The following is a 27,602-nucleotide window of genomic DNA, read 5'->3' as shown; positions in this document are numbered from 1 at the left end:
TCAGTCCGGACTTGTCCCAATTAAAGATAGGAACGGGATATCAATTAGTAAAAAAAAAAAAGTGTTAAACATTGATCAGCATTGTACTTTGAGAATGTGCTCAATTGGCATGAAGTTGCAAAAAATAATACTGCAAAGAATGAAAAACGATATTTTGGAAATGAAGGATACTATATTTTGCAAGGAGTTAGAGGCAGGCTAAAAGAATTCAAAAAATAAAACCTCAGGTGCAGATAGTATTTTTAAGTTTCTGATATTTTCAAATATGATGGTTACGATATTAGAGATAGATTATATAGGATTATGAAAGTGATTTTTGGAAATGGGAAAGGGCACATAAAAAAATTTAATTCCTTCACTTTATAACAAAAGTGATAAAATTGAGTATGATAATTACAATGCACAAATCAAATTACTTAGTATTGTGATACTCATTAGACTCGATAGATACTCATTTTTATGAGTTTTGTCCTGAAGAACACGGCAAAAAAGAGAGCATTGTATCAAATGAGCAAGCAAAAATTCCTAGACATCGATTAGGCAGATTATTTCTGCGACTTTAGACAAAATTGATAGCGAATTGATAGAAAAACTTGATGCACAGATCTTCTTTAAAAAGGAAAACCGTTTAGTCCGATTCAACCATAGTCATTATTATAGGATTCTCCACTGTAGTACTTTGTTTCCTCCTTAATTTTACTTTTATTTTATTTTCACTTCAAGAAAAGTCAAGATTGATGATTTGCGACCACAAAAAACTACTCCAACAGTTCAGTTAAGATTGGAAACACTTAGGTAAATAAAACGCTTCAAATAATACTTCAAAATAATTTCAGTCTAAAAAAAATTGTTTACTGAGGAGTAGTTGAATCAACGGAATCGACCGAGGCCGTTGATTTTGAATTAAAATCAAGTAGTTGTGGACATCAAGCCATGGCTAATTGTAGAAAAAGCCAAGACAGATAATTAAATTTTGCGAGAGGCAAACCTGGCATAAGCCCTTATTAGGATTGCATAAAATGATGTCAGTTCATTGCTTAGGTTACGGCGACATATGTGCCGATAGTGAATGAAAAACAAACTGTGAACAGACTTTCTTTAAAAAGACACACAGTATAGTTCGATTCAACAATACTCATCATTCTAGGATTCTCCAGTGCAGTACTTTTTTTCCTCTTTCATTTACTTTTATTTTTAGTAAATTATTCAGCCAGAAGTAAAAAAAAAATATAGGTCAAAGAGATGTAGATTGGGACCTGATAGCCCTTCTGGTGGATATACTAATGAAAGATTCGGACCCCCATCCCTTAAAAGTCGAGCAATAGTTGGGCAGGTTTCAATCTACTTAAGGCCCCATATTATTAACAATTCAGATAACTTGATCAAAAGCAACAATTTTCTTTTAAAAAATTATCAGGATGGGATTTTCAGCCTAACCTTCCAAGAATTATTTCTTAAAAATCTGGAGGATATGGATTTCCGACATCAAACATGGAAGAGATTTTTCAAGGTTCTATATGAGTTTTGTTTCCTGTTTTTACCATTTAGCAGACTAGAAACAAATGATTTCTTCTTTTGTTTCTAGAGAATTGCTGAAAACTTTTCCAATGTTGGCAATAACGTTTCTTCTTCATTTCCCGATCCCCATATCAAAATTAAGTATCAAACGTTCATATATTTGCTATTGTTGCGGCTATTTGCCACAACAAGCTACAGACACTGATCATAAAAATCCAAAATAAGAATATTGCTCCGCAAAATAGTTATCGACAAAAACAAAATTCCCCACCCCCCTTTCTCCTATAAACTTTTCATTTCAGGAAGTGTTTATATTCGCAGACATTAATTCAAATGTACACCCGCACTAAACTGAGGAATAAATCAATGTGCTGCCTCCTAAAAATGGGCTTTTTATACCCACTATTACCAACATCATGAAATATCAAAAACTAAAGCAACTACCTTTTTCTTATAACTAGATAGTAGGAAAGGATGATATTTAAGAAAAACAAAGGAAAATGGAGGATGATAGAAAAGAGACAGTAAATTAAAGACATATATCCTCAATAAAGTTAGTGTTCCGATCTATGAACATGCCGTATATAAATGTTAAGAACAAATTGCTTTAAAAAGAAGAACGAAGAGCACAGAAGGAATAATGGAGAAATTGAGGTTGATGAAAAGTGAAGAATAGGAGGATATATATACGTTCACACTAATAGTACAATAAAATAAAATAATCGAAATTTATCTCTCGATGTCTGCCACTAACCGCAGGCCTTCATCAATCTGCATCTTAAAAGATTGGCATTCTTACATCCGCTGTCATAAACCTTATAAAATCTACTGATGCTACTTCCTCTCTTTATAACTAGAGAGCAGGAGCGGGGGGAATTTCAGAAAACACCATATTTTAAATATATATAATTTAAATTTGAATTTATATAGTCTAATATTTTTATAATTTGTATAGAAAAAAACATGGTTTTCAGTTATTTTACAATTAAATATATGATTTCGACTGTTGAACACACCTCTTCCTCCAACTCAAAGCTTGGGCAAGACCCTGCATTCGAACCTACAATTCCTTGAGGATAACGGATGAAACTTGTACTAAAAACGTCAAAAAAGTTACCCTTTGTCTGCAGCCCCATCTCTACTATCCGAGCGATTTTCACGCTTCCCCTTATCTATCTTCTCCTTTCTCGGTACATCCTCCTTTTTAGGTTTTGGTTTCACAGTAGGTTCCGTCTTTTCAATTTTATCGACAGCAAAACCTTGATTCAACTCTTTGCGGTCAACTTTTGGGCTCTTTGGGCGCTCTGGTGAAATCGCATGTTCTGGGGTATCAACTTCTTCATTAAGAGATTCATACTCATAGTCAAGCTCCAATTCCGAGTTATGGACAGTTGAAGTAACAGATGGCTCGTCAATGGGTGATGCCACGCGAACTGGACTGCGTCTTTTCACCGGCTCTGCAAATATAGCTCGAATAACTTTAACACTTGTACAAGCTTGTAAACTAAAATACATTTAAAAAAAAACATATAGCCGAAGCTTGCAGGGGATTTAGAAAAGGGCAGGAACACTTTTATTATCTTTAGTTTTCACAATATCATAGATATATGCATGTCAAGATTGTTGCCTTCTTATTTCAGCAATTTTAAAAATGAGAAACACTAGACTAAAACCAAAAGCAATGTCATATAATGTGAATTGGCATTGCAATAATTCAAGCAACTTAGTTAAAATTAAGGTACAAGTACATCTACTCTTTGCTAACTCAGAAAGTTGTTGTGCTGTACGAATGGGACTTCCAAGAATCGATTCACAGCCCAAATGGTTGTCCAAGGAGATTTTTGTAGTTCGTATATCCTCAGCATCCCCTCCAAGGGATTTTTCAAACTTGAAAAAATATTTCAGCTAATGAGTGGTCCTCCCAGGCAAGGCTGCATCCAGGAGGGGTTTCAGGGTTTCTGAATTTGTAGCTTTTTTCATAAGAAAACATACTTGTTTTCACATTGTCTTTCAAGCCTTCAAATAAGAAAAAAGAGGTTCTGTTTTTCTCTACTTTTACCAAAACTTAACCAAGTGACTTTCAAACGAAAACTTAGTTGTTCCATATTATAATACTCAGCAATAGATGGCATGCATTGTGTATACACAATGCAATAGATTGCGGGGTCACAGTAACAATAAAATATGAGATTTTATATTTTAATGCTATTACACGACTGAAAAATTATCGTTTTGATGTTGAACAGGCAAGCAAAGCATTAGTGATTTTATTTTTTTCTTTTTCCGAAAACCATTTTCGTTTCAGGCACGATATATATGGTGCTGTTTTACAAAGGAAGTTTTCTGGCTTCCCTTACCTAAAACTATAGCATGTGCATGTATTGAGAGCAAAGATTATATGTAATAAGTTGTAAAAGTGTCTTTGCATCAATGTAAAAAAAAGGTAAATAATAAAAATCACTACCAGCCTATGTTGTTGAGAAAAATGTATTACAGATACAAGGAATATATAAATACCAAATAATTGACAAACAATATCCTTAAATAATTACCAAAAAAGAAAGCCGACCAAATACTTAAAATTAGTTACTATGAAAACAATCAGTTTTAAATAACCCAAACACTTCGTATTATTTTTTATTTTCTACGCACAAAAGAAGAAAAGCACTTCGGAGCAGAAACAATAATGAAATAAAGAAAAACAGAAAAGGACGAGAAAATGACTGGCTACACTATACTATGCTATACGAGGGTAAAGGAAAGGAATAGCCGAGAAAGTAAAAATGTGATACAAGCTCCAAAGACCGTTTTAATGATATCTTCCTTTATTGGGTGAAGTTGTTTCACATTCTATCTTTTGCCTCTTCCCTGCACTATTTATCAGGAGTGAACAGGTGGAAGAAAGTGAGAATCCTAATGACATTGCCAGCCAACTCACTGAAGAAAAGCAAGTATTTTTGGGTTCTAAAAGTGGCTAATTTGCAAAGACTATTAAGCTCACATTTTGAGGGGTTCTATTGACAGACCAACGAATGGAAGATATGATTTTGGCAAAAAAAAGAGGCTTCTACAACTACGACTTCGGCTCAGCGCTCACAGGGCAACTGTTTCAAGACAATGGTTGGAAACTAGTCTCATCTGCAACTAGTTTGCGAACAGTTTACAACCAAAATGAAACGTGTCTCCGCCCATGGACACGAGTGGTTATAGATCAGTTGTGTTTATCTAATTGAGCAGTGCAGTGTGGTTAACTAAGTTGAGTTCCGACGAGGAAGACTTAACTGATTACTATGAGTACCGCAGGTTTCGTAGGGTTCAGGGGGAGTACTGTGTCCATCTCTACTTGGAAAAGAATGCAAAATCCCGTCTGTTCTTAGCAGCAAAAGAACTGTCTCAAACAGATAGAAAATTTATCTTACATCTTACAGAATGCAAAAGGAAATTTCACGTTTAATTCCTGACCTGACATGCTGAGGGCCAAAATAATTAGACAATAGCACCGCGGTAGCTCCCGAAAATGTATGGGACAACGCAACTGTGACCACGGCTGGAGGTTTATATGGAACCGGTTTTAGACTGATTGGACACCAGTCTCATCCGATTTTCCTCGTGGGCAGGCCTTCACTCTACTTCAAAGTCATGGTCACAAAACAGTTACGTGCGCAAACGGTTAGCAATTCTAGTCTCAAAGCAGTTGCCCCATGGGTGCTGGGCCTTAGAAAAAGAGCGTTGTCAGCATATTCAATGTATGACGAACCGATTCCACAATAAAACAGCGAAAATGGTCCATTTTTTGGGCATGATTCTGACAAATATACTAGACAAGACAGCTTCTTTATAAAGAGTAATGGGGTTCAACAGCGCAGTTTTCCATATTACCTAAGCTTTACCGTCAGATTAACAATGCGACAGAATGGCAGGAGCGAATTATTTATTTCTGACGAAGATAGCACTTCGGCAAGTGGATAAGCAAAAACCGCGAGTAGCCACAGAAGTATTCCAATTGCATAAAGCATTGAAGGGCATTGGAGTGAAGATTATCAACTGCTCAAGAGACACCCACTGTTAGGTAATAAAATGAGCCTTTGGATTCCGTATCTTTCATAAGAGGCGCGAGGAAATAGTGACTTAAAACTACTGTGGAAAGCAAGCTACAAAGACTTTGTGAGTACTGCATGAGCGCTTAGTTAGCATACGGCAGTGATAATTGTTTAAAAATCCATTTCACGACATAGTGACTGAGAGATAGCTGCTGTGGTTTTCATGATCTTTTCCTTGCTCGAAAATAGAGCTAATATGATCAAGTGAAAACTGTCTGGTACAACGGACTAGGCTGGTATGCTTGGAATAGCAGCTGGAAATTGCTAGAAAAAGCCGGGTAATCAAGAGAAAGATTTTTAAGAACGAATGCCACCAGTGTCAAATTACAGGTTCACCTTCTTGAGAGTAGACAGGATATCATCTTATGAAATCTTATGGGCAGAACATCATATTGTCGTATATATTCTAGTAAAAATGGTCTTAGCTTTAGAATAAATGTTTCTGGGCGAGGAGGTATAATAACAGCACTAAAACATATCTATATTTGTTGGAAAAATCAATTGATTTCAATCTTAAATGGGCAACTTAAGTTTTTTTCTGCTATTAATCACATTCAAGCGATCACGGCGCAAAATTCTTTCATAACCACGCTTGGATTTTCGTTTAATCTTAAAATTAACACCATACGGAGGACGATCATATTCGATTCAAAGCTGAAACCAAAATGTAATCAGTCACTCAATATTGAAAACAACTAAAAAATGCAAATCTATTTTAACACACAGGTAAACTCTCTGTTCAGTAGAATTTAGTTCTCCATAGGATAAATAAATCAGTTATATAGCATCTATAAAAATATCCATTATAGAATAAACATTGTCTTCCTAGACTTACCTTCTCCTTCCTCTTCTTGCAGCTTCTCGTTCCTGGCTCTCTTCAGAGTGGTACCTCGCTTAGCATCAATCTCTTCATCTCGTTTAGGCTTCATATTGCCTTCATCTTTATCCACATCCTGACAAAACATAAGCTTTAAACAGATGATGTTCCAAAATTAAGTTTAAAAATAAAAGGCTAGATACTAATTTTTAAATAAAATTGCTGGTATACAGTAAAAAACAAACAAAAAAATTAGCTGAGGAACATTGGAGCACTAAAAAATAGCATTGACTGACTCTTAGGCAAAACAAAGAATATGTAGCTCGGTCCCACTCTCTGTGGCTATAATGAAATAAAATTGAGATGGCTAGGATATATTATACAGATGAAGGAAGACAGATTACCAAACATTGTGCTTTTTGGCAACCCGATCATTAAGTCATGTAAACTTTGGAGAGGGCTCATTTGATTGGAAATTGAAAGTTTTAGTTCCCTTTTTAAGAGTCAAAAGAGACCCAAGGGCAACTAGCCCTTCCCCCCTAGCCAATTTACCCCAAATCCATCCGATACAAACTTTGAGATAGCCATTTTTAAAAATAGTTCAAACACCAAATAACAAAAACTCCAGAATCGACATAATCCCTCAGAGCCCGGGGAAAAGTGTTTTAAGTTATGCCCCGGAGGCGTACAAGGTTTTTATGTACGGAGTGGTCGCATAAACTTCAAATGTGGCTCATCTGATTAGAAACTGAAAGTTCTAGTTCACTTTTTAAGAGTCAAAAGAAATCCGATCGCAACTACTCCCCCTAGCCCTTTTCATCTTCAGTCAAACCAAAATTAAGTTGTATAAACTTTGGAGAGGACTCATTGTGCTTTTTGACAACCCCATCTTCAGCCAAGCCAAAATTAAGTCGTATAAACTTTGGAGAGGGCTCATTTGATTGGAAATTGAAAATTTTAGTTCACTTTTTAAGAGTCAAAGAGACCCGTCCCCAAATAAGGAGGGGGAGGTCATAAGGACGGATTTAAAGAAAATTGTACCTTTATGGGAGGGGGTAAAGAATGAAGCTTTGAATACCAGGGATGAAGGAGGAGCATGCGCAGCTGTGTTAGCCTCAGATGGCTTGGTCCTCCAGCGACTAATTAGTAGCAGTAGTTAGGCCATGGAGGGAAGGCCAGGGATCAGCTCCCATGATTTTTTTTTGGGGGGGGGCTAGTTGACCTCCCATCTATTTTAACTCTAAAAAGGGAACTAGAATCTTCCATTTCCAATCAAATGAAGCCCCTCTGAAGTTTATATGAGAAGCCCTTCCATGAGAGCCATATATGCCCCCACGGCCTAACTAACAGCGCCTGCCCCTGGGCCCTGGGGGTTTGTTTCTACTCCAGAGTTTTTGTCATCTGAATTTTGAACTATTAAATTTTTTATCGGATGCATTTGGGGAGAAAGGGCATGGGGGGTTATTTGCCCTGCGATCACGTTTGACTTTAAAAGAGCACTGTAATTTCCGATTTCCGATTGAGTAAGCCCACTCCGAAATTTATACGACCATCACTTCTATATGAAGTGTCTCTGAAAAAAAAGAAGTAAATATCGAAGCCTTGTGGCCTTAGGGTTGGTGGGGAGAGTCTAATTGCCATCGGGTCACTTTTGACTCTTATAAAGAAAAATAGAACTTTCGATTTCTAATCATTTGAGTCCCCCCTCAAAGCTTATACGACCGCATTTTCCATAAAAACCTTACATGCCCCCAGGGCACGAGTTACAATCCTTCCCCTTCAATCCTCCTCTTCGAGTTACAATCTCCTTCCTCTTCTAAGCTAAGCCCTTCCCCCAGGGCTTAGCTTAAAACGCCTATCCCCGGGCCCTGAAGGTTGTGTCGACACCAAAGTTTTGTTATCTGATCTTTGAACTATTCTTAACAAAATCACTATCTCAAAATTTTTATCGGATGCATTTGAAAAAAAAGGACGCAGAGGGGCGGGGGGGTTACTCCCTTAGTTACCCTCCTATCAATTTTGACTCTTAAACAGAGAATTAGAACTTCCGATTTCCAGCCGAATGAGCCCCCTCCGAAGTTTATACGAACATCCCTTCCATATGAAGTGCCTCTGAAAAAAAATTAATAATAAAATATTGCCTTTAATATAGGTAACGCTATAGCGTTGCCTCTGATCAGCATAAGTTGAGAGGTAAAAACACTATTTTTCAGACTAACTGATAAAGCATGATCTGGGAAGGTGCAATACATAAGTGGTATAATATATGCCAAACAAATGACATAATTAAACTGGATTTCAACTAAATCACTCTTTTTTTGAATAGATATCACTCAAGTCGAGTCAGTCTCCATCAATTCAATTTTATTGAAAACAAAAAATAAAATTAACTAAACTGCTGCATAACTCCTAAAGAAATGTATAAAAAGATACTTTCGTTTTTGCAGGGTAATTACACGCAACTAACTATTTAACTAATTATGAGCTAACGTCAGTAAGGAAATCATGCTTCTCTTTTGGTTACCTTTTAAAAACTAGAACAGCTGAAGTTTTAGTTCAAAAAAATTACATTTCGTCAAGCTATGTTTGGATTCCGAGCAGAATTACCGAGTTAACTAAGCAACTTTGTCTAAAATTAACAATTTTTGTCATAAAATTAACAAAAATAAACAATGTAAAGAAAAATTTGTAACACCCTGCAAAACCACAAAAACCAGGTAAATCCCCCTAGATGGTCGAATCTGGGTGACTTTATCAAGTCAATTTGTACAGCTCCCTGACACGCCTACCAATTTTCATCGTCTTAGCACGTCCAAAAGCACCAAACTCGCCAAAACACTGAACCCCTCCCCCCTACTCCCCCAAAGAGAGCGAATCCAGTAGGGTTATGGCAATAATGTATCTACGACATTTGCTTATTCTATCCACCAAGCTTCATCCCGATTCCTCCACTCTAAGCGTTTTCCAAAATTTCCGATTTCCCCCTCCAACTCCCGCCAATGTCAACAGGTTGGTCGGGATTTAAAATAAGAGCTCTGAGACATGAGTTCCTTCTAAATATCAAATTTAATTAAGATCCGGTCACCCGTTCTGAAGTTAAAAATACCTCAATTTTTCTAATTCTCCCTAATTAACACCCCCCAGCTCCTCCAAAGAGAACGGTTTCGTTCCAATTATGTCAATCACGTATCTAGAATTTGTACATATTCTTTCCATCAAGTTTCATCCCGATCTCTCCACTATAAGCGTTTTCCAAGATTTCTGTTTCCCTCCTCGAACCCCCTATGTCCCCGGGTCCAATTCAAGTCGAAAATGGAGCATCTGAGACATAAGATCCTTCTATACATCAAGTTTCATTAAGATCCGATCTTCTATTCGTAAGATAAAAATACCCCAATTTTCACGTTTTCTAAGAATTCCAGTTTCCCCCTCCCCAATCCCCCCAATGTCACAGGATCTGGTCGGAATTTAAAATAAGAGCTTTAAAGCACAAGATCCTTCTAAACATCAAATTTCACTAAGATCTGGTCACCCGTTCGTAAGCTACAAGTTCGTAAGCTTTTCCGAATAACCCCCCCCCCCCCAACTCCACCAAAGAGAGCGGATCCAGTCCGGTTATGTCAGTCACGTATCTTAGACTTGTTTTTATTCTTCCCATCCAGTTTCATCCTGATCTTTCCGCTTTAAGTATTTTCTAAGATTTCCGCCCCCCCCCCAATGACGCTGGATCCGGTTGAGATTCAAAATAAGAGATCTGAGTTACGAGGTCTTTCTAAATATGAGGTTTCATGAAGATCCGATCACTCTTTCGTCAATTAAAAATACGTTATTTTTTCTAATTTTTAAGAATTAACCCTCTCCCCCAATAGATCGGATCCGTTCCAATTATGTAAATCACGTATCTAAGACTTCTTCTTATTTTTCCCACCAAGTTTCATCCCGATCCCTCCACTCTAAGCTTTTCCATGATTTTAGGTTCCCCCCCCCGACTCCCCCCAAAGTCACCAGATCCGGTCAGGATTTAAAATAGGAGCTTTGAGACACGATATTCTTCTAAATATCAAATTTCATTGAGATCCGATCACCCGTTCGTAAGTTAAAAATACATCATTTTTTTAATTTTTCAGAACTAACACACACACACACCCCCAACTACCCCAAAGAGAGTGGATCCGTTCCGGTTATGTCAATCATGTATCTAGAACTTGTACTTATTTTTCCGATCAAGTTTCATCCCGATACCTTCACTCTAAGTGTTTTCCAAGATTTTAGGTTTCCCCCTCCCAACTTCCCCCAATGTCACCAGATCCGGTCAGGATTTGAAATAAGAGCTCTGAGACGCGATATCCTTCCAAACATAAAATTTCATGATGATCTGATCAACCGTTCGTAAGTTAAAAATACTACTTTTTTTTTTTTTCCGAATTAACCGGCACCCCACCCCCACCCCAAAACAAAAAAAAAACGAGCCACGTGCAATCAAGTGAAACAATTTTAATATTAGTTTTCAAATAGAATAGCTTATAATATCTATTAGTGTATAGGTTTGGTAAACCTCAGCCGTCTTATTTTAACATCACTGGTACAGTACATTTTGAACAATTTTTTTAATCTGCTCGATTTTTCAGGGGAAGGGGAGAAGGGGTTAGGCAAAGGTTGAGGGCGGGGTTCACCGAAAGTGTACGCATGCTTAGAGGGATATCCTCTGTGTGTATAATTAGTCCACATTAGAACCTTACCTTTTTCTTTGATATTAATTTTTCTCGTAAATCTTTCACAGGAGATCCAGGGCTCCTTGGCCTCTCTTCGACCGCTGGGCGACTTCGATCTTTAGGTGGCAACATTTTACGGTTTGGCGACCTTGAATGCTTCTGATCAAATGTAGCTCCTGGAAAACAATTAAAACCAGCAATTAATGCTAAAATTAAAATAAACAATCAATGTTAGCAAAGCACTAATTACAAAGCATGAAATCCACATGCAAGCCCAGTATTCAAGTGGATGAACATAGACCTCAAAATTAGAGGAGCGGTTCAACACACGAGAAAAAAAGTATTTTTAGGTCACAAATTTTCATTAAGGCGAGGTCTTTTTGACCAGTCTTATGGAGAGAGAGCATTTCCATATCCTGTCATCATTCATGAGTGCAAGGATCTTTAGAAGAAAGCAAATATAAGTCATTGAGTAGTTGATGCAATAGAACTTTAAAGATGGTAAGAGATTTTTGTTCTAAAATACAGTCAAACTTTATTGCAAGATTTCATTTTAATATTGAGCTCACAAGATTTATCCTATTTTTCTTTAGTCTTCTCTCCCATACCAGTGTTGCCAATATTAGACTTACCCAATATAAGAACCAAGGCAAGTTGAAACTACTTATTGATGTCAAGCAGAGTACTCTTAGTCATTATGGCTATTTGCATTAGCTCTGATAGAATTGTTTTGCAATTACTTGTATGTTCTAGTGGGGTCAATCACTATATAAAAGAAAAGATGTATTGGTACTCATGGTATCGGATTTCAACAAGACTTGGTAGGTTTACTTCTTCCGAGGATGAAAGCAACCATACACTTTTTTGGTGACATTTTACCTTTGGTACGGCCTTTTGAAATACTGAAGATTCTAACTTTGTTTTACCATAGAAGACAAAAAATTAAAGCACTGACTTTAAAAAATAAAATATTATTGACTTATTGACTGACTACTCATAATGAAAATCAGGATTATTTTTTGCCAACGTATGAGAAATATAGAACATATAAATTAAGACTCTAGACAGCCTACTCAAAGAAAGTATAAAAATTATCTTTTAATAAGGATCAGTTTTTTTTTCGGAGGAAATACCAGTTTTATGGTACAAGTGTTATTGCAAAATACACAATTGAAAATGTTCTTTCTGGTTCAAGTTGCCCACTTAAGCCTATTCAAGACAAAAACTAAACTGAGTGGGACCTCTTTTAAGTATTCAAATTTTTCGTTCAGATTTTTGAGCAATTCTTACAATAATCATTTTAGGTCTTTTTAATAATTTTCAAAATTAGTATGAGCTTCCAAATGAGCCGCCTTATTATAGAAGCCTAAGTAAGGGATACAAAGTGTTTTTAAGGCTCCTCGTGATGGATGATTATGAACAGGCCCAAGACACGCTATACGTTATTCGAGAGTCAAGCACAAAGGTCTTTGCAATATTTTTCTACTCCTGTGCTAGTATTCAATAGATCACAGCACTTTCTTGAAGAAACTTAAAACGTTTTGAAAAAAAATGTCATGATGTGGACAAAAAAATTTCAAAATTTTCCTTGCTTCAGTTCTTTTTGGAGCTGGAATTTAGTTTCAACAGTTTGGCAAACTTTTCCTTTTGTTATTTTTTATGATGCATACACTAAACTTTATTTCTTCTACAAAGCAATTATTATTCGTTTTACTCCTTTTTTCAGCAGAAAGTGCAAATTAGTGCATAATTAAATCAACAGCTGTATGTTCTTGAACTTTGTATGCAATGCATTGGACAAGGACAGAAGCTTCTCAATATCAGATATATCAAAATAACATTTTTAATCTTTATTACATATTATATTGCACTCCAGGTATGCGAGGGAGGGGGGCTTTGGCCTTGTGTTCTCCCAAACATAAGGCGTTTTCTAATTTTTTTACAACACGCCTGTTTGAAGCTGTCTAACACCAGATAAGTTAACGCCAGACAACAAAAAGCTGGGGTACACCTACAACTTTTGTTTTGGAGGAGTTCCAATTATTTTAGTGTGTGGGATAGAGTCCAGAATTTTTAAAAATTTCTAAGTATACAAAAGTTTATTATGGTAAAACTAACAAAATTTAATCAATAAAGAAATTCCCTACTTATATATAGTTTAATTTTATTCAAAAATGCCTTGATTCCTGCAGAGCCTCTCCTGGGTAGGTTCTGTTAAAAAGAGACAGCTGTCTTTTTCAAATATTCAGCAAATTGATCTTGCTCTAGGAACGTGTCTTTATTTTGATGGACAATTAAGGAAAAAAGGCTTATTAATATTGAGAAATAACACGTTCCAGATCCAAACAATACAATTCATGTTACAATGAATAGGCAATGGCAATAAATTACAGTATTTTAAATGCGCAAATAGAAATATCTTAAATGTATGGTATCAATATTCTCATCAGAATAAAAGTGAACAGGTTTCAAATATAGCCACAGAGGGTGGGGGGATATAAAAGAGCTTTTCCCCATCAAAGTTCATTAAGCAAAATACATGTATAAATGACAAGAGGATAAGTAGTATTATGCAGTCCCTTGTGGGGGAGCCTTTGAAAATTTTTGTCTGGGGATGCGACTAGGCTTTTATTTCTCTAGTTGGATGTGCAATCAGTCAAATGCAGGTAGTTTTCAGCAGCATTTTTCACATTTTGAAAGTAAGGCTTTGTGAAGACTTCAGCTTAACTAAGAAACCTGGACATTATTTACTGTTCAAGCATAACAGGTGGATGATGGAGTATGAACACAGAGTTATTGGTACTTACCTTTGGTTAAACCAATTACATTTTCTTTGAACATGTCTAGACCAAGTATGTATGTATAATGGGCCCTTTCAAACACATACCCCCTCCAAGAAAAGCAAGATTTTTAAGGATTTCCCCATAGCTTCCTACAATTTTCACATGATTTGTCGACTTTCCAGGGTTTGATGTGTCTGCCCCCCCCCCCCTCACACACGCGCACATAAAATATGAGACTCCCAAATTAAATGCATGGGGTTGTCCCTGTAAAAGTCCCCTAGTTTACCAAGAATGTACCCTCAAAGAATTTTCTAGTGATAAGTTACTCTCCTGAAGCCACAATATTCATAGTCAAACAAGATGCATTGAGGAAGGGGTACAGATGAAGTACTCCTTGACCTCATTGTGTCCAAAAATGGTTGAAAAATATTTTCATTTTTTTTTTGGGGGGGGGGAAGTATTTCACAAAAATACATCTTGGTTATGTATTCTGAAAGTTTGAGCTATGAGGCAAATCTGAAACTTGTATTTCAAGGGAGTTACTCCTCCATCCTCTTCAATAGTCGATCTTCAAAATCACTCTGTATGTCTTTCTTGAACTTCTATATAAAACCTCAAAATTTTAAAGCATACATCAATAAGGAAGGAAAAGAACTAAAATAAGTATTTTACACATTGCCATTATGCCTAGGTAAGACAAAAAAATAGAAAGGCATGAAGATATATAGAAGGATGCCCCCTGATTGTTTTAATTTTTTCTTCACAGTCAACTTGTTCAGAACATAAAAATTGCGAAGTCAATCAATTGCTTTGACACTAAATATGTTTCAATGTTCTCTTGTGCTAATATAAACAGAACTTACTATTTGAATTTCTAAATCCCAAATCTCCTTGTGGTCTACTAGAAATAACCCTAGTTTTTGAAGACAGTGGACGTCTGGGCCCACTACGCCTTTGTAAAGGGTCTCTTATTCTATCCCCTCTTCTTGGGGATCTCATTTTCTTAGTGTCCTATAAAAAAAAAATCAAATAAATGACCACTAATCCTCCTTGACAACAAAAGAAAGATGACAGAAAAACGAAAACTGACAATATTGAAGTTCCATTGTGTAATAAGCACTGAATTTAGGACAAAAATGGAATGAAATTAGTAATACTACAATGAAAAGCTGCAATAAAAACAACAACACAAATGGAAATGGCAAAAAATATAAAATAATAACGAAAAACATGATTATAATTTTGTTTTTACACTATTAAAGAAAAATATGAAATACTATATAAAATGCAATTATTTTAAACAGAGAGAGACAATCTGGAATAAGGAAATTTTTAATGGTAGCATGATCTTGCAAAGATTTTTTACCAAAGGAATGGCAAAGCCACAGACTAGGCTAATGTAAGAATAATCTTACAATATGCTCCACAAAATAATAAAACTGGTAAGAAAGAAAACAAGGTTATCACTAAAAGAAAGGAAAAATAAGAACATCATCTGGGATTACATGGCAAAACTCTAAAGTAAAAAATCAACAACAAATATTAGTTGCATTTATTTGTAAATCTTCCCTTATTTCTTGAATTTACATTAGACTAAATATAAAAGCAACAAGTATGTATATATAATATGCATGTTCATGTACATTGTAAGAATTAACTTACCTATGCATGCTAAGCCACCCCTAACTACCTTACAACAAAAGAATCTTACAACAAAATAGTAATAAAACTTCTGATTACCGATTCAATAAGCCCCTTTGAAGTTTGTAAAACTACCCTTTCTATAAAAATCTTAACTCCCCTAAGGGCATAACTTACAACCCTTGTCCTGAGGGGTGCAGGGGGTTGTCATCTTTGAAGCCATAACTTCCGGACCTTTCAATCATATCAAACAAAATGGCTATCTCAAAATTTTGATTGGATGTGCTTCAGGAAATGGTGGGTGTGGGAGGGGGATTAGTTGCCTTCCAATCACTTTTGACTATTAAAAAGGGCACTAGCCCCTTCAATTTCCAACCAAATGAGTGTTTTTCGAAGTTTCTATGACAACAAATAGCCATCTCTAAATTCGTATCAGATGCATTTTGGGAAAATACGATGTGTGTGGGTGGGGATGGGTCTTTATCTACCTTTCCATTTCTCTGAATCTCAAAAATGGCACTAAGACTCCTTATTAGCATTCCAATGAGCCCCCTCTGAAGTTTATATGATCACCCTTTCTATATAAACCTTATATGTCTCCATGGCATAACTTACAACCCTTTCCCTGAGGGCTGCAGGGGGCTTGCCATCCTTAAATACATAATTTCCAGACCTTTCAACTATGTTGAACAAAATAACTATCTCAAAATTTGATTGGATGGGTCCGGTAAAATGGTGGGTATACAAGGGGGGTTAGTTGCTGTCCAATCACTTTCAGCTATTAAAAAGGGCATTAGCCCTTTCAATTTCCATTAGAATGAGCTCTTTTCGAAGTTTCTACAACAACAAAAGGCCATCTCAAATTTTTTATCAGATGCATTCCAGGAAAATGTAAGGTGTGTGTGGGGGGGGGTATCCATCCTCCAATCACTCTGGTTCTTCAAAAACACACTAGAACTTCTGATTACCAATCCAATAAGCCCCCTCTGAAGTTTATACAATCACCCTTTCTACATATTCCTTATATGCCCCCAGGCATACAACAACCCTCGCCCTGACGATCTTTGGGGGAGGGGGTGTCATCCTCAAAGACGTAATTTCCAGGCCTTTCAATTATATTGAACAAAATGGCTATCTAAAAATTTGAATTGGATGGGTTTGGGGAAATGGTAGGCATGGGAAGGGGGTTGTCCTCCAATCACTTCGACTATTAAAAAGGGCACTAGCCATTTTGCCCACATTGCTCTTTACTTAACCAGCACTATTGTGCTGCCTATAAAATGAGAGTATGAAATGATAAATGAGAGCAAATACCAACAAATATGTCAAAACACAACTTCCATATAATAATAGGCTATATCTATAAACTTAGTATGATCCCATTCCCAAATATCTTCAGGCATCCCACATAGGCATGAATGTGCATGCAGGGGGAAGGGCAAATCCTAAAACTTTCTTTAATTTCAAGACATTTCTTTAAAATGTTAAATAAATTTGGTTCTTTTTATTATTGCCCCCCCGGATTTTTGTTATTAGCCCCCCCCCCCTCTGAAAAAAATCTGACATTCATGCCTAGCCTAGTAAATTTTGTTTGTCTAATTATACAGAAAGGCTTTATTAAGATTGTCATAAATGTTAAGGAGCATTGGAGGTTTGTTTGTAGTTATAAAGAGACAATTATCAGGTGTTTGTCTTATGACTTTCTAGGATTTTATTTGTAAGATAGTCTGAGATATATAGGCCAAAAGCTGAATAATGGGCTGGTAACTTCCCGGAGTTCAAAAATACCACAACAGCACAATAATACTGAGTGAAAATGGTGAGCAAGTGAGGGCCCAAGCAAAGCATAGCAAGGGCACAAAGAAAGGCCTTTTTGTCCTGTCATTCATATAAGAGAGGAGTCCTTTATTCATACTAAAGTTTGACTAGTGCTCTCCATAAAGCATTTAGAGAGAAATAGATACAGCCAATTGATAACTGCAAGTCTTTTTATTTACTGACTTGTTTTCAAAATAGCTGAACTGAAGATTGTTTTAATCCAGATTTATCTGGACTCATAATAAATCTAAATCTAAATCTAAATCAAAATCAACTTGGTGGGACTGATGAAAGACTTGAAAGCCATGGCTAATTAGAGTACAACCAAAACAGACAGTCTCAGTAAGAGACAAAGCTGGCAAAATGTCTTGAGCAGTTAGTAACATCAATTTGGTCAAGTACACCCCAATGGGCACAATTGGGTGTATACAAAAAACATACTAGCATGAATGATTTGTGCCATCACTAGATTCTAACGCTGTGCTTAAATAGAATTCAGCAGCAGCAGACCCAATTACTTAGCAGCAGCATACCACCAAAAAAATTTTGACAGCAGGCTGCCAAAAAATTTTCAGCAACCCGTTGTCAATTGATTGATGTTTGTTTTATTTCTAGATTTTTTCAGCTACTTTTAAAAATCTTGAAAACTAAACTGGTAGGCTATTAATTTTTATCAGAATTTGATCCACAATTCCTTTTTAGCTTCATTACCATGACCAAACCTTGAACAAAATAATGACAAAATATCAATCTTAACTTCTCACAAACATTGTTTTAACCCAGATGATTGATAGCAAGACCTTACACTGCCTGATATTTTAATTAATCTGATAAAAAAAAAGGTTCATTTGAAATCTAATTTAAATTAAGCTATAAATAAAACTTGAATTAAACAAATTTACTTGGACCATAAATTCATAGCTAATCTATGAATCCTTGATGGAATCTGAAGTTTATATCTTATCTAATGTCTAAATTCCCTGGTCTTGCAGCCTTCCCTACTCCTCAACCCATTGCTCTCTATGCAACAGAAGCTATTATTTCTCAGTGTTTCCAGATTCAATCCTCTCACTTAAGGGCAATATAATAGAAAAATTGAAATTGAACATTTCAACCAACTTCTTTGGGAATGAAAGAGCTTATTTGTTCTCCTTCCCATCTCAGCAATTGAGGTACTTTTGTTGTGGATGTACTTTAATATAGTGGGTAAGTGTATCAAATGATCAAAGTTTTACTTTAGCATATGGGATTTAATATTAGATTTTTTTTTTTTTACATAGCCAATTTTCAGAAAACTTGTCAAATCATTCTTTAAGAACGGTTCGTTTCCAGGTGTTAGAAGAAAAAGAAGCAACATCTTGCAAAGAAAAGCTTTGGAAACAATCTGTGGTAGCAAACTGTAAGTAAGGAGCAACATGGCTCAATAGTAACCAAAATTCTAGAAAATAGAATTTCAATACCAATAGATACATCAAAAATTACAAGCCAGGCAAAATTTGCCTTATTTTCAAAAAAGGGGAAAGCACCCCTAAAAGTCATAGAATCTTAATGAAAATCACTCCATCAGATTCAGCATATCAGAAAATCCTACTGTAGAAGTTTCAAGCTCCTATCTGAAAAATGTAGAATTTTATATTTTTCCTAGAAGAAAGATCACAGATGTGTTTATTTGTTTTGGTTTTTTATTCTAAAAGGGTAATTGTATTAACCCAGTAGTCCTAGAATATTGTGAGAGCATTCATTTGAACAGACATTAAAAGTTCTAGTACCATTTGTAAGTGACCAAAAAACTGGAGGGCAACTAGGCCCCCTCCCACACTCATTTTTCCCCAAAGTCACCCAATCAAAATCTTGAGATAGCCATTTTGTTCAGCATAGTCGAAAAAACCAATGACTGTGTCTTTAAGGATGACTTAATCCCCAACAGTCCCCAGAGGACAGGCTGCAAGTTGTGAACTTTGCACATTGTTTACACATAATATAGGTTATTGCAAAGTGTACAGACATTTTCAGGAAGGATTTTTTCTGGTGGGGGTGGGAGATGGGGCTACATGGGAGGAACTTTCCATGAAGGACTTTCTTTATGGGGGAAGGGAACTTACTTCATTTTTTGTCAACTGAGAGTAAGGAGCAACATTAAAACTTAAAATGAACAGAAATTATTACATATACGAGGGGGTTCACTCTGTTGTCAATACCTCACTCTTTATGTTAAAGTTTTTTAGGACTTTCAAAAGAGCTATTTATTCTAATTCAACAGGCTTTGTGATTTTAGCATAAAGAATGAGGTATTGACAAGGGGGCTAACCCCCTGATACATGTAATTATTTTTGCTTGTTTTAAGTTTTAATATTGCTCCTTACTTTCAGTTGAAAAAGCTTGCTTGTTTACAATCTATATATATATATATATATATATATATAAATAAGTTGTATGTGTGTTGTGCCTGTCGAGTGACGTCATGTTTGTGTGTCAACTGACGTCATGTTTGTTGACTGGCGTCATTATAAGGATTGAGCTGTATGTCGTCATGAAATTGTTTGTCAACTGACGTCATGTTTGTTGACTGACGAAATTACAGACCGGGACACTGGGTATATAAATGACGACCGCGACACTCAAAGAGAAATTAAAGACTGGGACACCAGGACACAGGGAATATAAATGACGACCAGGACACAACTACAACAGGGATGCCTGGGGCACAGGGGGGATATATAAATGACGACCGGGACACAGGGATTGTTCAAAGAGAAATTACAGACCAGAACACCGGGAGACAAATGACGACCGGGACACAGGGAATATAAATGACAACTGGGACACTCAAAGAGAAATTACAAACTGGGACACCAGGACAAAAATGACGACCGGGACACAGGGAATATAAACAACGACCGGGACACAGGGACACAACTACAACGGGGACGCCAGGGGCACAGGGGGATATATAAATGACAACAGGGACACAGGGAACGTTTGATTAGCAATCACCATCAACAAAGGTCAAGGGCAATCATTAGAATAATGAGGTATAGATCTGAATACGGACTGTTTTTCCCATGGACAATTATATGTTGCATGTTCAAAAGTCAGTAAACCTGACAATCTATTTATATGCAAAGACAATGGGACATCAAAGAATGTTGTATATTCGCAAGTTTTATGTAGTTAAAAGTATATATATATATATATATATATATATATATATATATATATATATATATATATATATATAAATATATATATATATATATATATATCTATTCATAGGTGGGACACAGGGACACAACTACAATGGCACGTGACTACTTATGCGCGGGGGGGGGGGGGTGCAAAGCGCCCCCACCAACTAGGTGTTGAGATGGCGCTTCGCGCCACCCCAACAGCTAGTTTAATATATAAGAAGAGCCATCATCTTATAAAGAAAACCTTTATATATTATTAAATTTTTAATTCTGGCTTTAAATTTCAGAGTTTAATTTGAATTAAGTTTTAAATTAAAATAAAAAAGGAGCCAGAATAAAAAGATTCAAAATTCAAAGGAGCCAGAATAAAAAATTCAAAACACCTAAGTTAGAAATAAACTCTATCACTCTTCTTTAAAGCTTGTAGCTACCATGTATAAAAATAAGCTTGTTTATACAGCATGGGGCAAACAAGAACTTAGCAGTATAGAGCATAGAGCTTAGCAGCAACAATCAATCCTGCACCACTGAAAACCCTTTCTGCTGGCAACAATAGAACTTTTCTTGCCAAAGCTACAATCTGTGGCAGCTGAGTAAAATATCTTTTGCAGAAGGCAATGGTTGGATTGATTGCATCAACTAAGGAAGGACCTTTTGATCTCCTAGCATGGATTACAAGCCTAGATATAAATCTACTTGATGCCAAAGCATATCATCATTTTCATCCTGTACTGCATTGTCATTCTGACACATTATGTGATTGAGCAGCCTTGTTTTTTTCATATATGATCAGGAGGAGATTTATAGTTGCTGCTCTTCTGAGAAAAGACACTAGCATATTCACACAACTAATTTGGGTAGCTAATCTAATGACAGAACCAGAGATTACAGCCTCCTCTTCAGACTTTTTGATAGCCCTCTTCTCTTTGTAAAAAAAATCTACTGCACTAAAATGTTCACCCCAGGTTGAAGTGGAGGGCCTGGAGTGTTGATTGGACAAAATTCAAAATGAGATGTTAGAAGAACATTATATCAGCCACCAGCACCAGAGGCTTAACCATTTTGAGCAAGAATTTTCTTCTTGTCAGTAAACCATCAAGAAGGTTCAGACACTCATCAATTTCATTTATCTTGAATGTTTGGAAGTCCAAAGTGTGGCTGTCACCATGAGATCATCCCTTGAGAAGCAAAAGTCAAACTTGTTTTTCACATTTTCTTTCAGGAGTAAAATACAGCTGATATCATTAGGTTGTTCCTCAAGGTGAACACATCACAGCACTATTTAGAGGGGGAAAGAATTCTTCCTCAATAGCCTCAACCATAGTAGAAAAATTTGGTAGTAGAGAGCAAACATCATGCATCTGTTTATATTCCTCATCATTAAGAACAAGATCAGGTTTCCTAATTTTACACAAAACACTTGCCAGAGGGCATTTGAATTGGACAATACTGTGCATCATGCTATATGTTGCATTCCATCTTGTGGGCAAATCTTGTTTTGGGGATCTGCATTGTTCATATTTTGGTAGCATAGGAGGCAGATTATCAGCAACCTGCACAATGGGCAACTGAGCATCAGCATCAAGAACATCATCTAAATCACAAAATCTTTTAAGGAATTAATTGCTATTTTAAATTAAGTTTTTTTTTTAGAAGGCTGTCAGGAAGACAAAGAATTTGTATATAAGTTTAGTTCTTCCACTCTGTACATGCTTCCATGTACAAATGTATATTTTTTTAGGGGGGGGGGGGTTACTTATAAAATTTTCCCACCTTGCTTTCAGGCCTTTGTAGAATAGCTGCATTTTTGCAAAACATTATAAATAAGGTATTTGAGGAATATCATGGCTAGTCAAAACTTATTTTAATTAGAAAACATTACAGTGTAGCAAAGAGGGCAGAAACATGTGAATGATAATCTAAAGTCTATAGTTGATGAGTAGCTTCAAAAACATTTTGTGAATATCCAAAATTTTTGCATCTTCTGTTAGATAGTAGGTTTGCATTATATTTGCCTCTCAATTATCTCAGAAAATAATTCAGTGCTTGAGCTTTCCAGAAGCACAACACTGCAAAACATATTGGCAGCAGTGGTGGTGCACTGAAGCCTTCCCAGCAGCAGCATGGTAAGAGATTTTCAGCAGTGCACTGTTTTGGGGACTAGCCATCACAGCTAGTATGAATTATTTGTGCTATCAATAGAAGAGTCTCTACTTATAAGAACAGTACCTTGCAATTTAATTTTCCAATGGGAGATGGCAAGATTTCCATTAGCATCCCTATTGAGAGCATGAAAATTATTCTCAACAATAATCTGAGGGATGTTCTTGGTTCTAAACATAACATAATCAAGTTATGTGTAAAAATTTAGGTAGCAGTAGTGGGATGGATTAGGTCATTTTTGGAGACTATGCACCTGCCTTCTCCTCAGACAGTTGCAAATTTCTTTATGCTTTATTCATTGAGACCTTGAGAGTTGGCAAAAGCAATGCTATCTTCTTTTGTGTTCTTGAAAGGAAAATTAAGTCAAGATCATATTCATAACTACAATATAAACACTTCATATTTGGAACTTAGTCAGTTAAGAATAAGAACAGAGTTAGGCAATCCTCAAGCAATAACAAAAGATTTGGCTGTGATTAGATGTCATTTCCAACCAGTTCAAGATGGCTAATAGAAAAATTACATTTGTTTGTCCTAATATTGATTGCTATGTTGCTGCTCTTAGACCACAACAACTGGGTCATGGAATGGATTATTAGAAAGATTGTTTGTCAATGTCTGGCTATGGTTTTGGCAGTTGCTTTTCTAAGCTATTTTGCTCTGTGCTACCCTTTGCTAAAAAATACATTGTGCCAGCTAATACAGATTTTGCATCCTCTACACTGTAAAATAGGGGCTCTGACAAAGATTTTAAAGAAAGTGTTTTGGAAAATCTTAGGTCTAGTTCATGATCCCATGGCAAGTGACTGAAATTTTGTCAAAGTGGGAAAGGTTTAAAAAGGCCAAAAAACACCATCACAGATCAGTCTCTAATCAGGACAGAAATGAAAGACATCACTCTTGTCGTAGTTACAGAAGAAACAAAAGATACCAAGAAAGAAAATTGTTGGATCAAAAAAGATGATTTCTTGTGAGAGATTGCATATCTACCACACAAAGAATCCCACCCCTCAATCACTTCATCTTTAAATCTTTTCAATATATAAAATATTTATCTGAGTGAAAAACATAGTTACCATGAACAATTCTACCCACAACATCAGATCTCTGAAAACATTGATTTTTAATTTTGTTTCCAATGGAGACCATTTTGTGGATCTGCCTTTAATAGATTTAATCCATGTTAATAGATTTCAATGTGGCAGTCAAGAAATCAAACAATGGAATGCCAACTATTCCTGAAGAATTATCAAATGAAAATTGTGCATTGTACAATTTCTTTAGACAAATCAGTGTCTACATAAATGGAAAACTGGTGAGTATTTGCAAAAAACTATCAAACTATACAAGCTACATACAATTCATGTTGATGACTCCATTGTCCTATAAGAAGTTGAAGGATTCAGCCAATTAATGGGAATACACAATGGACACTGAGACTACAAATGTACTCGGAGAGGCAACAACTAGTCAATTACATTTAGTTGGGAAAATAGATAATGAAATATATAACATAGCCTACCCTAATGATTGCCACCAAATGTTAAGGTTGACATAAAATTAATACTTGTACTATCCAATTTCTTGAATATTGCCAACCTTAGATTGACTTAATCTAAGGCAAGTGCTGCAAAATAAAAGAAAATTGTATTTACACAAACTAGAGAGTAGAGCTAACTTTTGTCTAAGCTCAAGTCTTGAAGGACCAGATTTTTTCCAATATTGCAGTCAGCCACCCCCAACTGGTCTGGTCCTAATCATTAGCCAATCACAACTATCTAACCCTACACATATAATATCCAAGATTAGGAGCATGTTGTCTATGTATAGGAAAGACCATTTCTAATCAGAACATTTTACCAAGATTAGGTACTGGCTCAGTACAGGGGGTATTCCCCTACCTTTGCCCTCATTATTGCTATAGATATGATGCAGGCCTGTTTCTTAAAAGTATTAGTTTTACAACACAAACCTTTTTCTAAGCTAATCAAAGCAAAATATTATCTGGACCAAGTAGGAATAGAGGCATAGGTCTAGTCTACTTCATAAGAAATTACAGAGGCACTAATTCTAGCTCTAACCTAGTCTCAAGGGCAAATCCAAAAGGGGATAAAATGGATATATCCCTCCCCCAAAAAAAAGAATTAGGAAATTTGTATATTCTTATAGGTCTTGGCTAATATGAGAGGATAATGTGTGCTCCAAATATTACTGTAATGAGGATAAAAAAAAATGAATGTTCTATTAATTTTATAAATAAAATTAAAACTAAACTGTCTTAAAAATAAACCAAATTCACTAGGGGTTTTAATCCAATTTATATACATTAACTAGCTGTTGGGGTGGTGCTTCGCGCCACCCCAACACCTAGTTGGTGGGGCGCTTCGCGCCCCCCCCCCCCAAGCCTCCCGCGCGCGTAAGTCATTACACGCCATATTAGTTACGCGCCATTGTAGCTGTGTCCCACCTGTGAATAGAGATTGATATAACTATATATTTTTAACCATGTAAAACATGCGAATATACAACATTCTTTGCTGTCCCATTGTCTGTGCACATAAATAGCATTTATATTCCCTGTGTCCTGGTTGTCATTTGTGTCCTGGTGTCCCAGTTTGTAATTTCTCTTTGAGTGTCCCGGTCGTCATTTATATTCCCTGTGTCCTGGTTGTCATTTGTGTCCCAGTCTGTAATTTCTATTCAAACAATCCCTGTGTCTCAGTCACCAATTATATATCCTGCCTGTGCCCCTGGCATCCCCATTGTAGTTGTGTCCCTGTGTCCCGGTCGTCATTTATATTCCTGGTTATATCCATGCTTTCTTTTCTTACTTTCTCTATCAACAGCAAGTTTTTTGGCATAGACTCTTTGACCAGCTTCCTCGGCTGTTGCCATTGTAGGTTCTTCAGTCATTTTACAATTAAACATTTTTCCAAGTGAAGCCTTGCAAGATAGATTTTCTGCTTAACTGAAGTACAACAAAATTGTTTTCATCTTCATAACTTTGCTCAATTCCATTTTATAAGGTTTTAAAGATATGTTCCTAAATTTTGAAAAAAAAAACTTTGATATGGCTCAAAATTCTACTCAAATAACAGGAATTGCATTTTCAGAACTAAAGGCAGAGAAAAAGCAGCTAGTAACTGAAAATTAAGGTAAAATGTTGTTTTGTCAAAATTTCAATAGGTATAGACCTGTCATGTAGGCAAATTTCAGGGCCCTCTAGAGGGAGAAGGAGTGGAGGTGGGTACTTTAAAGTACCTTCCCAGGACATACTTTAGCCTGTTGACTCATCCCTTATTTTCCTAACCTAAACCCTTTCCAAGATAGCAAGAAGTCAATTAACTAGAATTTTACTGGGGAGGGCTATGAGTGGCCAGTTTCAAGGTTTTGCTGCTATTGTCCATGAATGTTTTTCCCATGCAATCTATGTTCACTGTACAAGTCACAACTGAAACTTAATCTTAGATTTCTTAGTCTTGAAAAGTTGCTGGAGCCAATTCAATACCTATTTCCTTAGTACTGTATTGCTCTCAACAAAGAAAAGACAAAGGGTATTTTGATGTCTTGATATGGACAGCTATGTTAGGCTATAGAGGAAGCCTGCAAGCTGAGTCAGCTTTGTGGAGGAGAATATGGATACAGTTGGGAGATGTGGCACCAAAATAGGTCAATGTTGGTAGGCTATTATGGGAACAATTTTTTGGGGTCAAGAAACTATTGTTAATAGATGTATGTTGACTTTTTGAACATCTTTTCTCTCTTACAAAACTACCACAAACTCACCATTATGGAGTTATTACAGCCCAAATATTCTTGTATTTATACATAGGCTAGGCTATAGAATTGCAATCATTTCCATTTTTGTTGATCAGAAATTTGAAATCACTAATGTTTTAAGACCAAAAATTGCTCTGTGGCTTTTAGAGACAATTTTTTGTTAGGTTGAGTTTGCAGTAGTTTTGCAAGAGAGAAAAGATATTTCAAAAAGTCAAAATGTATCTATTGTTTCATGACCCCAAAAAATTGTTCCAGTAGGCTTATACCAACATTGACCCCAAAATATTTCATAATGTGCTTAAAAGAATGTGACAAGCATGTTTTCCCTACTGTACATCAATTTTTAAAGATTGATGCAATGATTCTTTTTGCTAATAGGCTACCCTTAGAAGAGTGGAATCTTATGCCAGGAATACCTCAGGATAGGAACAGCTTGATGGATTGGCCTTATTATGCATATGCAGGGATGTTCTAGTGTATAACTAGCTCACAACAAAAAATTTGTATAAACAACAAAAAAATGGCTGGACTTTATTTTATAATTGCATGTTTACAGTGTTGTCTCAATAAAGAATGAACCTTATATTCTAAAAATTTAATTTATTCATTTTAATCTGTACTACCATCCCTTGGTCAATTTATCCATCTCCCCCCAAAATTTATTGTTGGGTTCAGACCTGCCTGGCCTAAATCAATTCTTGCAATTTTCATTCATTTATTAGCTATTTATAAAAACAGTCCATAGTTTTACCAAGCAAAATTTTAATAGCCAAGCAAACCACCATAAAATGCATAGACTAAAATCTAGCCTAGCCTACCTGAAATAGCCTGTTGGGCAAGGGTAGCCTAATATCCAGACAATTCAGCTTCAAGGCAAATAATAAGAAATATTAAATACTTACTAGCCCTACTATCAAAAAGTCAGCTTTAGATTTATCGAATCTAACCAAATAGTAAACTGGGTCAAATACGGAACAATTCACAAATATCAAATCAGTTTAGGTATTTAGAAGCAGAGAAGTGAAAGTGATGAAAAGCAATATTATCAAATTAATAGATGGCAGGGAGATATCCTTGTTTTT

The 27,602-nt window shown here is 36.0% G+C and overlaps 1 protein-coding gene across 1 annotated transcript in view; it reads right to left on the bottom strand.

Moving 5' to 3' along the window:
* The window catches only part of LOC136030339 (serine/arginine repetitive matrix protein 1-like), a 67,897-nt gene extending 40,339 nt beyond the window's left edge, over nt 1-27,558 (bottom strand). The window contains exons 1-5 of the mRNA XM_065709256.1: nt 27,423-27,558; nt 14,794-14,941; nt 11,175-11,323; nt 6,454-6,571; nt 2,636-2,975 (exon numbers count right to left, since the gene is read on the bottom strand). Coding sequence (XP_065565328.1) covers nt 2,636-2,975; nt 6,454-6,571; nt 11,175-11,323; nt 14,794-14,929 — 743 coding nt within the window. The 5' untranslated portion in view covers nt 14,930-14,941; nt 27,423-27,558. The remainder of the gene's footprint in view (nt 1-2,635; nt 2,976-6,453; nt 6,572-11,174; nt 11,324-14,793; nt 14,942-27,422) is intronic.
* Between the last annotated feature and the right edge of the window lie 44 nt (nt 27,559-27,602).

Source organism: Artemia franciscana, chromosome 8 (assembly GCF_032884065.1).
Source record: "Artemia franciscana chromosome 8, ASM3288406v1, whole genome shotgun sequence".
NCBI classification, from domain to species: domain Eukaryota; kingdom Metazoa; phylum Arthropoda; class Branchiopoda; order Anostraca; family Artemiidae; genus Artemia; species Artemia franciscana.
The sequence above is the reverse complement of the archived record's forward strand: the minus strand, read 5'-3'. Positions and strand labels throughout refer to the sequence as shown.